Source organism: Macrobrachium nipponense, chromosome 2, assembly GCF_015104395.2.
Source record: "Macrobrachium nipponense isolate FS-2020 chromosome 2, ASM1510439v2, whole genome shotgun sequence".
Lineage (NCBI taxonomy): Eukaryota > Metazoa > Arthropoda > Malacostraca > Decapoda > Palaemonidae > Macrobrachium > Macrobrachium nipponense.
In genome coordinates this window covers 112,672,924-112,690,022 of record NC_087201.1, presented here as the reverse complement: position 1 = coordinate 112,690,022, position 17,099 = coordinate 112,672,924, and the positions used below count along the sequence as shown (strand labels likewise).

General features: G+C 35.4%; 2 protein-coding genes across 2 annotated transcripts in view; one reads left to right on the top strand and one right to left on the bottom strand.

The window, feature by feature from the left end:
* The window catches only part of LOC135221276 (endoplasmic reticulum transmembrane helix translocase-like), a 354,729-nt gene that overhangs the window by 189,339 nt on the left and 148,291 nt on the right, over nucleotides 1-17,099 (top strand). Inside the window, exons 14-17 of the mRNA XM_064259089.1 lie at nucleotides 5,950-6,032; nucleotides 6,182-6,310; nucleotides 15,748-15,781; nucleotides 16,002-16,019. Coding sequence (XP_064115159.1) covers nucleotides 5,950-6,032; nucleotides 6,182-6,310; nucleotides 15,748-15,781; nucleotides 16,002-16,019 — 264 coding nt within the window. The remainder of the gene's footprint in view (nucleotides 1-5,949; nucleotides 6,033-6,181; nucleotides 6,311-15,747; nucleotides 15,782-16,001; nucleotides 16,020-17,099) is intronic.
* LOC135221581 (endoplasmic reticulum transmembrane helix translocase-like) overlaps nucleotides 16,775-17,099 on the bottom strand; it is a 44,219-nt gene continuing 43,894 nt past the window's right edge. The window contains exon 6 of the mRNA XM_064259271.1: nucleotides 16,775-16,816. Within this exon, the coding sequence (XP_064115341.1) occupies nucleotides 16,775-16,816 (42 nt within the window). The remainder of the gene's footprint in view (nucleotides 16,817-17,099) is intronic.

Sequence of the window (17,099 nt, the reverse complement as noted above, 5' to 3'; positions counted from 1 at the left end):
TGGTTTAGATATGTGGATGATATCTTCTGTATTTGGCCAGTTCACAAAAATCTCCAGGAATTCCTTAATAATCTCAAAAATTTAGTCCCTTCTATAAAATTTACTGTAGAGGAAGAAAGAAGTTGTAATTTGAATTTTCTTGATGTAACTGTCCATAGAAGTGATAGAAATTTCACCTTTTCAGTCTTTCGAAAATCAACTAACATTGCCTCTTTTGTTCATTACTACTCCAATAACCATCAAAATGTTAAATTCTCTGTTTTTTCTGGGATGTTACTAAGGGCTTTACGTGTCTGTAGCCCGCAGTTTATTGACGCTGAAATTAACACTATTTATGATATTGCATTGAAACTTAAATACCCAAGGACTTTTGTAGACGTGGTGTGGAAAAGAGCTAGAAAAACATTTTATTCAACTAATGACAAACTTGAATTTAGTAAGCATAACATTCTAAAATTACCCTATAATGAAAGGTTTTCAGATATTGCTAGAATTTTAAAGCTTTTTAACATAAATGTTGTTTTCAGTAATATTAATGTCAAGATTTTAGTAAATAAAAAATTCTCCTGAACGAATGATTGCACCTTATGAAAAGCAGCTAGAGCATCCTTAATTTCTGCCGTTGTCATAGAGTCGTCGTCCTCCTCCTCGCCGCTGCTAGAGAACTCTTCTTGAACCACGCTATGTTGCATGTCCTCCAACTCCTTCAGGTCATCACTCGTAAGCTCCTCTTGGTGCTCCTTGAGAAGGTCATTGATGTCGTCCTCGTCGACGACCAGCCCCATGGACTTGCCGAGTGCAACGATCTCGTCAAGATCTGGTTGCGAAACAGTTTCAGGATCATCAACTGTTCGTGAATCTGCAGCACCAGCTTCTCCCACGTCGAATACCTCGAAGTCTCGGGCGGATACGGCATCAGGCCAGAGTTTCCTCCACGAGGAATTCAAGGTTCGCCTCGAAACCTCCTGCCAAGCTTGATCGATGAGTCGGATGCATATGACGATGTCGAAATGCTCCTTCAAAAATTCACGCAAGGTGAGGTTTGTGGTATCGGTGATGTCGAAACATCTCTTGAAAATATGTTTCGTATACAGCTTCTTGAAGTTCGATATCACTTGCTAGTCCATGGGCTGGAGGAGAGGGGTTGTGTTAGGCGGAAGATAAAGAACCTTGATAAACGAATACTCTGCTAAGATATCTTCCTCGAGGCCAGGAGGGTGAGCAAGGGGCATTGTCCAACAACAGCAGACATTTCAGAGGGAGGCGTTTCTCTTCCAAGAATTTCTTCACTGTCGGGAGACGAAACAGATTTACCCACTCCGTGCAAAAAAAAACAAGTCTCGTTACCCAGGCTTTCGCATTACCCCTCCACATCACTGGAAGCTTCTCCTTAAGCACTTTGTGGGCTTTGAAGGCTCGAGGAGTCACCAAATGATAGACAAGTAGGGGCTTCACCTTGCAATCCCTACTGGTGTTCGAACAAAGTGCGAGCGTAAGCCTGTCTTTCATTGGCTTATGCCTGGGTAGCTTCTTCTCTTCCTGCATGATGTACGTCTGACAAGGCACTTTTTTCCAAAAAATGCCAGTCTCATCACAGTTGAAGACTTGCTGAGAACTGTAGCCTTCTTTGAGAGTCATCTCGTCGAACGTCTTAATAAAGGCTTTGGCCGCTTTCATGTCCTAGCTGGCCGCCTCCCCATGCCGCACCACCGAATGGATGCCAGTCCATTTACGGAATTTTTCGAACCACCCATGAGAAACCTTAAAGTTTGGGGTTGGCGTCGATGTCCCTTCTCCTCCGTCTCGGTTATCGTATTGCCATCGATTTCTTTGTCTTTTATCCAGGCAAGAAGAAGCCTTTCCATTTCATCGTGCACGTGGCTCCTCTTGCTGGACAAAATAGTCATGCCCTTGGAAGGTGTAGCTGCTTTGATGACATCCTTCTGCTTAAGGATGGTGCCTATTGTTGACGGATTTCGGCCGTATTCCTTGGCGATCACACACAATCGCATACCAGCTTCATATTTTTTAATGACCTCCATCTTCGTCTCCAAAAAAAGCATCCTCTTCTTTCCTACTTCAACTTTCTTGGGACCCATAACTATGTATATACTGTACGTAATTAACCCTCGTATGCCAATCGGACGTATTAAACATCGAGGCAAATTGTCTCCCGTATGCCGATTGGACTTATTGTACGTCGACTCAAAAAAGTTTTTTTTTTTTTTAAATTCGCAGAAAAATACTTATAGGCCTACCAACCGAAAACTTTTGAATCACGCGCCTTGGGGGATGCTGGGAGTTCCCGGATCAAGGTGTTGTTTTGTTTACAATCGTTACGCAGGCGTGCAAGCAGGAATTTCTTTCTTATCGCACTAAAAAGTATCAGTGACACATCTCAAAAATTATTTCGTCAATTTGACATAATTTTTGCACCATTTTAAATTATCCGTTACATGGAGTATTATATATGAAAATGTGTGCAATTTCATGCAGAATACAACAAAAAATACTCATGATTGTAGCTTTTACCAGTTTTGAAATATTTTCATATAAATAACGATAAGTGCCAAAATTTCAACTTTCGGTCAACTTTGACTCTACCGAAATGGTCGAAAAACGCAATTGTAAACTAAAACTCTTATATTCTAGTAATATTCAATCATTTGCCTCCATTTTGCAACAAATTGGACGTCTCTAGCACAATATTTCGATTTATGGTGAATTTATTAAAAAAACTTTTTTCCTTACGTCCGCGCGGTAACTCTTCCGATAAATTTTTTTTGTGCGATTGTCCTAATGTTTGCACCATTTTAAATTTGCCGTTACATAAAGTTTTATATGTGGAAATGTGCGCAATTTCATGCACAATACAACTAAAAACAACCCATGGTTGTAGCTTTTATCAGTTTTGAAATATTTTCATATAAATAACGATAAGTGCAAATATTTCAACCTTCGGTCAACTTAGACTCTACGGAAATGGTCGAAAAATGCAATTGTAAGCTAAAACTCTTATATTCTAGTAATATTCAATCATTTACCTTCATTTTGCAACAAATTGGAAGTCTCTAGCACAATTTTTCGATTTATGGTGAATTTATGAAAAAAACAAATTTTTCCTCACGTCTGCTCGGTAACTCTTCCGAAAAAAATCAGGAATTTTTTTGTGTGATTGTCGAAATGTTTGCACCATTTAAAATTAGCCGTTACATAAAGTTTTATATATTGAAAGGTGTGTTGGCAATTTTATGTAGAATACAACTAAAAATGATTGAAGGTTGTCGCTTTTCTCTTTTTTGAAACATTTGCATATAAATCACGATAAATAAAAAAAAACCACGTTCGGTCAACTTTGACTCTACCAAAATAGTCGAAAAACGCAATTGTAAGCTAAAACTCTTACAATCTAGTAATATACAGTCATTTATCTTAATTTTGAAACAAATTTGAAGTGTCTAGCACAATATTTGGATTTATGGTGAATTTTAAAAAAAAACTTTTTCCCTTCGAGCGCTGATTCGCAGCCGCAAATCTCCGAAATATACGTCGCATTCTCCTAAATATTTGCTCTTTTTCATATTAGCATTTATAGAGTTTCATATATGAAAATCTGCGCAAATTCATGAAGAATAAAAAAATATATTTGAAGGTTGTAGCTTTTCTCATTTTTGCAGTATTTGCATATAAAAAAAATATATATATAAAAATTTCAATATTCGGTCAACTTTAACTCGTCCGAAATGGTTGAAAACTGCAATTCTAAGCTAAAACTCTTACAGTATCGTAATATTCAAACATTTGTCTTCATTTTGAAATAAATTGGAAGTCTCTGGAACAATATTTAGATTTATGGTGAATTTTTGAAAAAAAAAAAAAAAAATTTTACGTCCGCTCGTTACGAATTCATGCATCATTTTGTGATAATATTTTTTCTGTGTTGCTTTGATCATTTTACGATGTGTTATATATCAAAATGATTTCAATTTAATGTACAATACAACAACAACAAAAAGTAACTCGTTAGCTTTAACCCTTTTTTGCACAGCTTGATTTGAATACAATTGTGTATGAATTTTTTTTTTTTTTTGCTACCATATATTGCATTATTTATATACGATAATGATATTTTTTTTCATTTCTGATGGTTGCATACTAAACTTCAGCCAATGACAAAAAAAGGAGCCAAAAATGAACTCTTAATCTTGAAAACTAAGCGCACTGTGATTTTTTGAAAAAATTCTTTTTTCCGCTTCCGCGCTCACTCTAAACCCGCCTCGGCATACGGGAGACGTTTTGGTTTTTAGGGCTTAGGCGTAAGAAGGTTAAGTTATGTAGTATGTATACGTATGAAGTAAAGTTCTCACACAACACGATAAAGTAGTGCTACAACAAAATCACTAACGATTGTATGTTAATAAACGAAGTCGTATAGAACGAACAAATTCTGCATGCTTACGATACCGATGATGCCACGAAATAGCCGAAAAAGCACGCCGCTACGTAGATGCATAATGGGATCATGGAAGAGATGCTGACCAATAGGAGAGAAGGATTTTATGGCAGTGACTAGCATCAGGAACCAATGGGAGAGCGGGAGGATGGTGGCGAGTCTACTCAGTTGGCGGCGCGCGAGTTATAAAATTGTTATCGGTGGTCCAGGCGAATCGCGGACTTTACAGCAACAACCTTTCGTAGCTTGAACAATTTTTGTATGTAGAGCCGCAAAAATCTTCGTATTTGCTTTTGTATCTCGAGTTTTTCATGAGTTGAGCCTTTCGTATCTCGAGGTACCACTGTATATATTTTATACAGTGGCCACCCCATATTCGCTGGGGATGAGTACCAGACAACCCCCCCCCCCCACCCCCCACCCCCCCCCCCCCCCCCCCCCCCCCCCCCGAATAGTTGGAACCCCTACAAAAATGCTTTAGACATCCTGTTTTGTTAGATAAAACTCAAGAAAAAACCCACTACATACAAATTTTCATACCTGACTTTTTTAATAGTTTTATCACAAAAAGTGCGTTTATGACAAAATTGATAAAAAAAAAAAAAAAACAAAAAAAACTGGAATTTATGGATATTTCTCTAGAAATACCGCGATATACGCGAATTTGCCACGAATAATGTGGGGAAATGTTCCAGAGAGAAATCCGCGAATGTGAGTCCGCTGTATATGTATATTGTAAAGCCAAGCCAGGTACAAGACATTCAGAAAAAAACTCTGATCGAACTTTCTGGCACAATGCCAAAGCAAGAAAGCGCTTTCATTCCTGTTATGAGATGCCTTCACTGAATGAGAGAAGTGTTCCAGCTCAATTAAAAACAAGAGTGAGCACATATTGTGAGAATTGTATTGATCAACCTTTCATTTGTCTCCATTGTTTCCACTTGAAACATTCTTTTGAAGAAAAGGAAATTTCAGGATATTTATTTTCATTTTTTCCAATGTAGAAGCAGAACAGAAAATGTATTGTTTTTGTTTAAGTACTCTTAAGTGCTACCTGATTTTCTTAGTCATACAACATAAAACTTGCAAATTTTTTTACAAAGAAAAGGAAATTTGTATACATTTCAGAAGTGAAAAATTTTTTACAGTATTTTTTTTTTCTTTTGATTCCTTATCAATATGATACAAAATGAAAATGAGAAATTTTCCTGATCGTATATGAATGTTTTTTTTCTGGTTTAGCCGTCATATAAGTATTATTTACAGTAATAAATAAGTATTTAGGTAATGCTTCACATTAATTTATTTGTTTTACATATACTAAAGTATTGTTGTAATGGAAATAAGGACTTTATATTTTAATTTAGGGTACTTAAAAATATATATAATTCTAAGTAAATGTACTACATATATAATGCCGCTCATTAAGACAGTACCCTGTGTACCATATAAGGAACTCATGGCAGTCAATGTGTTAAATAATTTCTTTGCTTCAGAAATCCTATGCCCAAGTTCCCTATCACAGAATGCATTTGATACTATCCAGTTACCCTGGCAGCTCAGTTGGTTTTATTCAGAGGTAACTTGTTCATAGCCATTTTCACTGTTAACTTACTAAATTGTCCATGTTGATATTATTGTTGTCTGTATTTCCTCTCTGGCTCTGTTAACATCCTATGATCCACATACAGTTTAAATTTCCATTATTAAGAACATTTTATTTTTCAGGTTCGGTGAAACATCACGTGAAAAATTGGAATGTGACCTGACCTTCGCTGGATTTATAATAATATCATGCCCGTTAAAAAAGAGATCAAAAGAAGTCATAAAGGAAATACTTCAAAAGTTTCTCATGCAGTAAGTTTTTCAGGTTAAAAGCAAGTATTAAAGGGGTCGTCCGGCTAATGCCATTTTTTAAGGACAGGACTTTGATATTCATACTACTTAATAAGGTGACTTGGGACATCTCCAAACCGCATATGATTTTCGCCTCTGACCTTCAGTTTTGTGACGCCAGGGCGATTTTATCCCAAAATAACCATTTTTCAAATTCTATCTCCTCCCTTGATATTTAATATTAAGACCTAGGATTACTACCATATATAGACTTGATGTAGAACTCCAATCGAATGAGGAGTTTTTTTTCTAAAAGTCATTTTTTTTGTTATATATAATTTTTTCAATATGGTAAAAAAAATAAACCCTATAAATCAGGAGAAAAAAAATTTATAAAAAAAGACGAAACAAAATTGGAAAAAGGGCTCCATTTGATTGTTCTATAATGTCTTTTTGAGTTATAAAGCAATTCCAATGTTATGCTTTTAAACTAAAAGTGAGAAGATGAGAATAGATTTTGAAGGTCAATAAGTATAGTTTTGAGATACGGGCATTCAAGTTTTCTTTCGTATTTCTATAAAGACAATGTTAAATAATGATTATTATGAATGTATATTTCTTTTTGTGTATTAATACAGGCAGTCCCCCGGGTGTTACGACGGCTCCGGCTTACAACGTTCCGAGGTTATGACGCTTTTTCTTAAATATTCATTGAAAAATCCGCCCTGGGTTATGATGCTTGTTCCGAGGTTACGACGCTGACGCTTCCGATGCTCTGAGTTAACGACGCTTTTAAAAAACGCATACTATGATAAGAATCCTTTATAGTTTAGTACAGTATATTAATAAAAATAAGTTTTTGGTTAGATTACAACAAAAATTTTGAGGTTATGATGATTTTCGACACTTTTTATGTCATTGATGTCGTCATCGTCGACAATCAGCCCCATGGACTTGCCAAGTGCAATGATTTCGTCAAGATCTGGATGCGAAACAGTTTCAGGATCGTTAACTGTTCCTGAATCTGCAGCACCAGCTTTGCCCACTTCGAATCCCTCGAAGTCTCGGGCGGATATGGCATCAGGCCAGAGTTTCCTCCACGAGGAATTCAAGGTTCACCTCGAAACTTCCTGTCAAGCTTGGTCGATGAGTCGGATGCATATTACGATATCGAAATGCTCTTACCAAAATTCAAGCAAGGTGAGGTTTGTGGTATTGGTGATGTCGTAACATCTCTTGAAAAGATGGTTCGTATACAGCTTCGTGAAGTTCGATGTCACTTGCTGGTCCATGGGCTGGAGGAGAGGGGCGGTGTTAGGCGGAAGATAAAGAACCTTGATAAACGAATACTCCACTAGGATATCTTCCTCGAGGCCAGGAGGGTGAGCAAGTTGCATTGTCCAACAACAGCAGACATTTCAGAGGGAGGCGGTTCACTTCCAAGAATTTCTTCACTGTTGAACAGAAACACAGATTTACCCACTCCGTGAACAAAAATCTTGTTACCCAGGCTTTCGCATTAGCCCTCCACATCACTGGAAGCTTCTCCTTAAGCACTTTGTGGGCCTAGAAGGCTCGAGGAGTCTCCGAATGATAGACCAGTAGGGGCTTCACCTTGCAATCCCCACTGACATTCGAACAAAGTGCGAGCGTAAGCCTGTCTTTCATAGGCTTATGCCTGGGTAGCTTCTTCTCTTCCTGCATGATGTACGTCCGACGAGGCATTTTTTTCCTAAAAATGCCAGTCTCATCACAGTTGAAGACTTGCTGAGAACTGGAGCCATCTTTGAGAGTCATCTCGTCGAACGTCTTAATAAAGGCTTTGGCCGCTTTCATGTCCTAGCTGGCCACCTCCCCATGCCGCACCACCGAATGGATGCCAGTCCATTTACGGAATTTTTCAAACCACCCATGAGAAACCTTAAAGTCTGGGGTTGGCGTCGATGTCCCTTCTCCTCCATCGTCTTTGGCCTGGGCAATCAAATCGCCATCTCGGTTATCGTATCGCCAGCGATATCTTTGTCTTTTATCCAGACAAGAAGCAGCCTTTCCATTCATCATGCACGTGGCTCCTCTTGCTGGACAAAATAGTCACGCCCTTGGAAGGTGTAGCTGCTTTGATGACATCCTTCTGCTTAAGGATGGTGCCTATTGTTGATGGATTTCGGCCATATTCCTTGGCGATCACACTCAATCGCACACCAGCTTCATATTTTTTAATAATCTCCATCTTCGTCTCCAAAGAAAGCATCCTCTTCTTTCCTACTTCAACTTTCTTGGGACCCATGACTCCGTATATACTGTACGTAATTAAGTTATGTAGTATGTATACGTATGAAGTAAAGTTCTCACACAACACGATAAAGTAGTACTACAACGAAATCACTAACGAATTTACATATAGAATGAACGAATCCCGCGTGCTTACAATACCGGTGATGCCGCAAAGTGGCCGAAAAAGCACACCATTATGCAGATGCATGATGGGATCATGGGAGAGATGCTGACCAATAGGAGAGAAGGATCTTATGGCAGTGAATAGCATCAGGAACCAATGGGAGAGCGGGAGGATGGTGGCGAGTCTACTCAGTTGGCGGCACGCGAGTTTTAAAATTGTTATCGGTGGTCCAGGTGAATCTCGGACTTTACAGCAACAACTTTTCATAGCTTGAACAATTTTCGTATGTAGAACCGCAAAAATTTTCGTATTTGCTTTCGTACCTCGAGTTTTTTGTAAGTTGAGCCTTTCTTATTCTGAGGTACCACTGTATATTAATTCCGAGGTAGAGCAAATTATATATATATATATATATATAATATATATATATATATATATATATATATATATATATATATATATATAAATATGTGTGTATATATATATATATATATATATATATATATATATATATATATATATATATATATATATATATATATATATATATATATAATATGTGTGTATGTATGTATATATATATATATATATATGTATATATATATATATATATATATATATATATATATATATATATATATATATATATATATATATATATATATATAGATATATATAATATATATATATATATATATATATATATATATATATATATTTATATATATATATATATATACACATAAGGGCCGGAGCTGGAGCTCAAAGAAGATATATTCCGAAGGAAGTAGTAGGGAAAGACATCCTCATCTTTCAACAGTTTATTAATGCCGACGTTTCGCGACGAATTCCAGGTCGCATTTTCAAGGCTAAAAATATATATAAGTTTTACGAACATTAATAATTGATCTAATTTAATTTATATTAAAAATGTCATGGCAACAGCTCTCAATACAGTAAAAAGTTAAAAGGTAAAAGTTAAAAGTTAAAGTTAAAAGTTAAAGTTAAAAGTTAAAAGTTAAAATTGAACAGCACCTTCAAAGTCAGACATATTAAAAGTACAGGACTTCACTAAAATTTCAGAAACACCTACCTATACAAAAGAAAGAGTAAAACTGAAACAATATAGGTAAAAATACAGTGAGGCAGACCAGCTGCCCAAACTAGGCTATGAACAATTTACAGAGGACGTTTGGGTATTTAACGACGGTACAGTCTTTTTAATAATGATAGATTCTAAAATTGTCAGGTTGTTGTTGTTCCGCAGTTGGCCCCAAGATAGAAAAATCCTTGCTGTCAATATATGTTTTACATGTTTTTGAGTGATTCCGTATATTGGATTGTTCTGGATTTGATAACCTACTACCTGTTCTATGGCTTATGCCCCTGTGGGAATCAATTCGAACCTTCAACAGCCTCCTCGTGCATCCCACGTATGTCCCGTGATCACATCTCGGGCAAGTATATTTATATACGACGCTGGACGAAAGCAGAGGACTGAGTCGGTCTTTGACTCTAAACAGCGATCCAATGGTTAAGGGATTTTTGGGGATAATTTTCAAGTCCAACAGCCGGAAACATCTTTTGAATAGTGGATGTGCATGTTCTCCTAAAGGTATCATCATGCAAGAAAGGGAAACTTGCCAACATCTTTAGTCTCGATACAGTAGATAACCGGTGTTGAATGCGCCATTTTCTCTGTCAGCAGTTTGTTTAGAGATCTGAAAAAAAGTCGTGAAGGAAAACAATTATTATTAAAATATTTCACCAGAAAGGATATTTCGTCGTGAAAGCTTATCCAGTTTGATGAGTGAGTATAAGCTCTATGGAGGAGGGTTAAAATAGAGTTCCGTTTAAAATTAAAGAAACACGAACTATAAAAATTCATTCCCAACCAGAAATGTGTTTTTTCTATACACGACCTGTAAAAGCCTGAGTCATCTCTGGAAACAATAAGATCAAGGAAGGGAAGCCTGTTATTTACCTCTTTCTCCATAGTAAACCTTATGTTTGGATGTTGTCGTTGACGAACTCCAGAAAGGACTCTGCAAGGCATTCATACCGAAACAACAAGGCGAACGTGTCGTCAACGAATCTCCGATAAATAGGGGAAGGAACCTAATGGGACATTAATGGATGAATGTCCCAATTAGGTTCCTTCCCTATTTTATCGGAGATTCGTTGATGACACGTTCGCCTTGTTTCGGTATGAATGCCTTGCAGAGTCCTTTCTGGAGTTCGTCAACCGACAACATCCAAACATAAGGTTTACTATGGAGAAAGAGGTAAATAACAGGCTTCCCTTCCTTGATCTTATTGTTTCCAGAGATGACTCAGGCTTTTACACAGGTGTGATATAGAAAAAACACATTTACTGGTTTGGGAATGAATTTTTATAGTTCGTGTTTCTTTAATTTTAAACGGAACTCTATTTTAACCCTCCTCCATAGAGCTTATACTCACTCATCACACTGGATAAGCTTTCACGACAAAATATCCTTTCTGGTGAAATATTTTAATAATAATTGTTTTCCTTCACGACTTTTTTTTTCAGATCTCTAAACAAACTGCTGACAGAGAAATGGCGCATTCAACACCGGTATCTACTGTATCGAGACTAAAGATGTTTGCAAGTTTCCCTTTCTTGCATGATGATACCTTTAGGAGAACATGCACATCCACTATTCAAAGATGTTTCCGGCTGTGGACTTGAAAATTATCCCAAAATCCCTTAACCATTGGATCGCTGTTTAGAGTCAAAGACCGACTCAGTCCTCTGCTTTCGTCCAGCGTCGTATATCAAATATACTTGCCCGAGATGTGATCACGGGACATACGTGGGATGCACGAGGAGGCTGTTGAAGGTTCGAATTGATTCCCACAGGGGGCATAAGCCATAGAACAGGTAGTAGGTTATCAAATCCAGAACAATCCAATAGACGGAATCACTCAAAACATGTAAAACATATATTGACAGCAAGGGATTTTGTTCTATCTTGGGCCAACTGCGGAACAACAACAACCTGACAATTTTAGAATCTATCATTATTAAAAAGACTGTACCGTCGTTAAATACCCAAACGTCCTCTGTAAAATTGTTCATAGCCTAGTTTGGGCAGCTGGTCTGCCTCACTGTATTTTTACCTATATTGTTTCAGTTTTACTCTTTCTTTTGTATAGGTAGGTGTTTCTGAAATTTTAGTGAAGTCCTGTACTTTTAATATGTCTGACTTTGAAGGTGCTGTTCAATTTTAACTTTTAACTTTTAACTTTTAACTTTTAACTTTTAACTTTTAACTTTTACCTTTTAACTTTTTACTGTATTGAGAGCTGTTGCCATGACATTTTTGTTTAATATAAATTAAATTAGATCAATTATTAATGTTCGTAAACTTATATATATTTTTAGCCTTGAAAATGCGACCTGGAATCGTCGCGAAACGTCGGCATTAATAAACTGTTGAAAGATGAGGATGCCTTTCCCTACTACTTCCTTCGGATATATATATATATATATATATTTATATACAAATATATATATATATATATATACACAGTGGTCCCCCCATATTCACGGGGGATGCGTACCAGACCCCCTGTGAATAGTTAGAACCCCGCGAATGTTTGGAACCCCTATAAAAACGCTAAAAACAGCCTATTTTGTTAGTTAAAACTCAAGAAAAACACTAAAAATGTTCATGACTTATTTTTTTTTAATAGTTTTATCACAAAAAGTGCATTTTATGATGAAATTGATAAAAAAAAACCAGGAATTTGTGGATATTTCTCATAGAAAAATGCAGCGAATGCGCTAATTTTCCGCAATAATGCGGGGAAACGTTCCTGAGAGAAATCAGGGAATGTGAGAGTCCGCGAATACGGGGGCCCACTGTGTATATATCTATATATATATATATATATATATATATATATATATATATATATATATATATCATACATACATACATACATACATACATACATACAGGCAGTCCCCCGTGGGTTCGACGGGGGTTCCGTTCTTGAAACGTGTTGTAACCCGAAAATCATCGTAAGCGAAAACATTGTCAAAAAATCCTAAGAAAGCCTTACTATAATGCTTTGGGTGCATTGAAAACTATGTAAACTGCAATCATATTGCATTTTGCATAAAAAAACCTTCAAATATTGATTATTTTGCATTTTTGGTGTCATATTTCATCTGCCAGATCAGTGTTGTAGGCGTCGTAACCCTGAAATAATTTCTGATGAATATAATTGAAAAGCGCCTTAACCTCGGAACATCATAAGCTGAGACGTCGTAAGGCGGGCACTGCCGTATATAATATATATATATATACAGTGTTCCCCCCGTATTCACGTTCTCCGGATTCGCGGACTCACACTTTCGTGGATTTTTCTTTGGAATCTTATCTAGAAATTATTCGCGGACGGGACTCTCGCCCATTCGTGGAATTTTCCGACTAAAATAATCGCTAATTGGTGTATTTTGATGTTTATTTTTCATGACTAAATACATTTTTATGATACAAAAAATGATTTACTAATTTTTCAAATATTAATTTTGATTAATACTGTATTAGTAAGTTTAATAAGTTTAAATGATATCACATAATAAAAATAATAATTCTCTCTCTCTCTACTACAAAGATGTATGTTTTTTTTGTATGATAAATAAATGATTTACTATTTCAAATATTAATATTAATTTAATACAGCAATAATATCAATTCATTAAAGAAAATACCATTGTGAATTAGTAAGATTTTAGCTTATAAATATACAAAATTATGGAAGAACGAAGGAAATCCCAGTCAGATTCTTTCTCTAACTCAAGGTACTAAAACTCAGATATACGTATCAAGTTAAGTGACCGGAGGGGAAGGAGCTGATTTGTGGCTGCCATCACGTGGGCATGAAATTTCCACCTCTCTCTCTCTCTCTCTCTCTCTCTCTCTCTCTCTCTCTCTCTCTCTCTCTCTCTCTCTCTTTTACTGAGATGAGAGATTTTTATGATACACATATGCGTAATATGTTTATTAATATTTTCAAATAATAATAATAATAATAAAAAAAACTGTAATTACAAAAATCATATGTGAAAGTATTTTACAAATACTACGATAATCTCTCTCTCTCTCTCTCTCTCTCTCTCTCTCTCTCTCTCTCTCTCTCTCTCTCTCTCTCTCTCTCTCTCTCTCTCTCTTAAAGCGATGTATGTTTTTTGGATGATGATTTACTAATTTTCAAATATCAATATTAATGTAAACATCAATAATATAAATTCATTAAAGAAAATACTAAAGTGAATTAGCAAGATTTTAGTTTATAAATAAAAAGAATTACGTAAGAAGAATGAAAGAAAATGCTCTTTACCCCGGATCTCTCTCTTTGAACTCCAGTAGCAAGCCGAGTTGGCTGGGGTCCAACAACTCTGTTGCCATATATCAGGATAATGTAAAGTCTCTCTCTCTCTCTCTCTCTCTTTTACTGAGATGAGAGAATTTCTATGGTACATGTGTATGTTTATTAATATTTTGCATAATAATAATAATAGTAATATAAACTATATTCAAAATTCATATGTGATAGTATTTTAAAGAAGTACAATAATCTATCCACTTCACTCTTTTAAATAAGGACAACCCTCTCTCTCTCTCTCTCCACACGAGATACTAGCATGCGCTAGTGGTAACTCTCGCCCTCTGTTTGAGCTGGAAGTGTATGTATAAGTAGTATATCTTTAAGGACATTACTACATTTTATGGTAAAATAATATACAGTACTAGTTTACAATATATTACGTTTAATGAGATTAAACAGTAACATAACATTTCTCTCTCTTCTCTCTCTCTCTCTCTCTCTCTCTCTCTCTCTCTCTCTCTCTCTCTCTCTCTCTCTGCTATTGGCTGTTTATATATTTCTAATGGTAAAATGTTTAAGATTACTTTAAAATGATATTAATAATACCAATTCAATGGTATATTTGATGTAGGATAATACTTTAAGTAGACATTTGGTATTTGTAATTTCACATTTCCATTGTTCCCTTGTAAAAAGAAAATGGATGTCTCAAATAGTAACAGTATGAAAAGAAAACATGCATGACTGAATACTTATGGGGGACTGAATTATTTTCACATACGTAACTAAGTCATTCAGTACGTACATAGTTATGTATTTAATGTATAAACATAAAATGTAAGAGATTTACTTTAAAATATTAATTAATAATATTTCAAAGATTAATATGAACCATAGTAGGATATTTTATGTATATTTTGATAAAGGATTTGGTCTTTAAGGGATACTTTGGTATTTGCATGTTTAGGATAGGAGTTTATGAGCATTTTTAGAGGGTTCCAAACATTCGCGGATTTTAACTATTCGCGGGGGGGGGTCTGGTACACATCCCCACGAATATGGGGGGACCACTGTATATATATATATATATATATATATATATATATATATATATATATATATATAGATATATATATATTTATATAAATAAAGGTTTTTTTTTGCCACGAAGGAAAAAAATGAAAAAGCGAGATAGCTGAGTACTTTCGGTCCTATTCGGACCCTTTACTCAGTAAAGGGTCCGAATAAGACCGAAAGTACTCGGCTATCTCGCTTTTTCATTTTTTTCCTTCGTGGCAAAAAACTTTATTTATACATAAGCATCACGTTTTATATACTTCGTGATCAAGTTTATTCATATATATATATATATATATATATATATATATATATATATATATATATATATATATATATATATATATATATATATACATATACATACATACACACATATATATCACACACACACAGTGGTCCCCTATATTCACGGGGATGCATACCAAAAAAAGGAATTTTTGAACATTTATCAGAAAAATACCACGAATAGACCAAATTTGAAAGTCTGCAAATCTGGAGATGCAATATGGGGGGTCACTGTATATATATATGATGTACAGCTCAAAGTACAGCATGCCTTTGAAGATTAAAGGTTACTGAGAATGATGATGTATTTTGTATTTTTTTACTATTCTAGATTATTGTCAGATGTATCAAATAAGAGTAAATTTGTAAGATGAGAGAGTTTTATCCGTTCCAGTTTAATTTAATGTAGTTTTATTGTAACTGATATTGATTTATGATAAGTGTCATATGTCACTTGTCAGTAGTAATAACATATTATGAGAATTAATAAAGGATGTCTTTTTTTTCAGGCTGTTATGATTACCGGAGATAACTCTTTGACTGCTTGTCATGTAGCCAAGGAGTTAAGATTCACACAAAAAAAAGGCCACATTGATATTGCAGGTGAGGTGTCAAAACTTTGACAAGAGAGATTGTATTTTATTGTAAGTTGTGGTGTAGTTTTCTGTTTTCCTTCTTTACTTATAGTTGAAATGCATATTGTGTGATAGTAGGATATTATGTTTTGCTGTGTTTGTATTTAGTTGTGAGATCCATTTTGTTTGTTGTTCATGTATTTAATTGTAAATATACATGTTGATAGTGCTAGAGTAAAAATGATTGATCATCATTTATGTAGGTTTGATAACTAGCTGAGCCTTTTTTAGTTAGGAACTGCACGTGAGGCAGTCATAGTTAAGGATTCCAGCTAAGATGGACGTATCCCGTGTGGATTTCTGGGAGTGGGAGAGGTCGGTGTCTCCAATTCAACTTGAGTACACAAGGCAGTCTACTTATTGGCGATCTGGTTTTATGGCGCTTCTCTAGCGCCATAAGTCCTAGCGATTTTTGCTGCCATAATGCACAAATTTCCGGTTATCGTTGCCAATACATACCTAAACAGAGGTGCCATTAACTGGTTAATGGTACCATAAAAGTATCTAAAAGTTCATTTAGGGAAATTCCTTTAGAAGATATGCATATCTATGTGTAAGGAGAATTTCTTGTGGTGTCCTTCAGATGAGGGTTATGAAGTAGAAATTTTGCTTTAAGTTGATCTCAAAGTCAATTCAGGCAAAGAATAATGAGCCCACAATTTGAATTAACTTTCAGTTTGATCCTCCTTTTTATTTATTAATATACACAACGCAGTGCAATTTTTAAGTGTTATTTAGAATATAATGAGTGAAGTAACCTGGGTGCTGTAGCATAAAAAACTTGGGTTATGTTAGGTAGTACATTTTGGTTACATTTCAGTTCATTTTGTCTTTACAATGTCATATGATTTGAATGCTCTACTTATTCTGATTTAGTTGGAATAAATTGGTGCCATGACCAGGATTGAAGTGATTGGTTGTTATATCAGTGATCTGTATACATAGCTAATGTTATGAAATTTTAAGGATTATTGTGTTACTAGGCGGTAAAAATAAAAATGTGACCGTGTGATGGTGGCGGCCATATTAGGATTAGTCATGTGTTAGC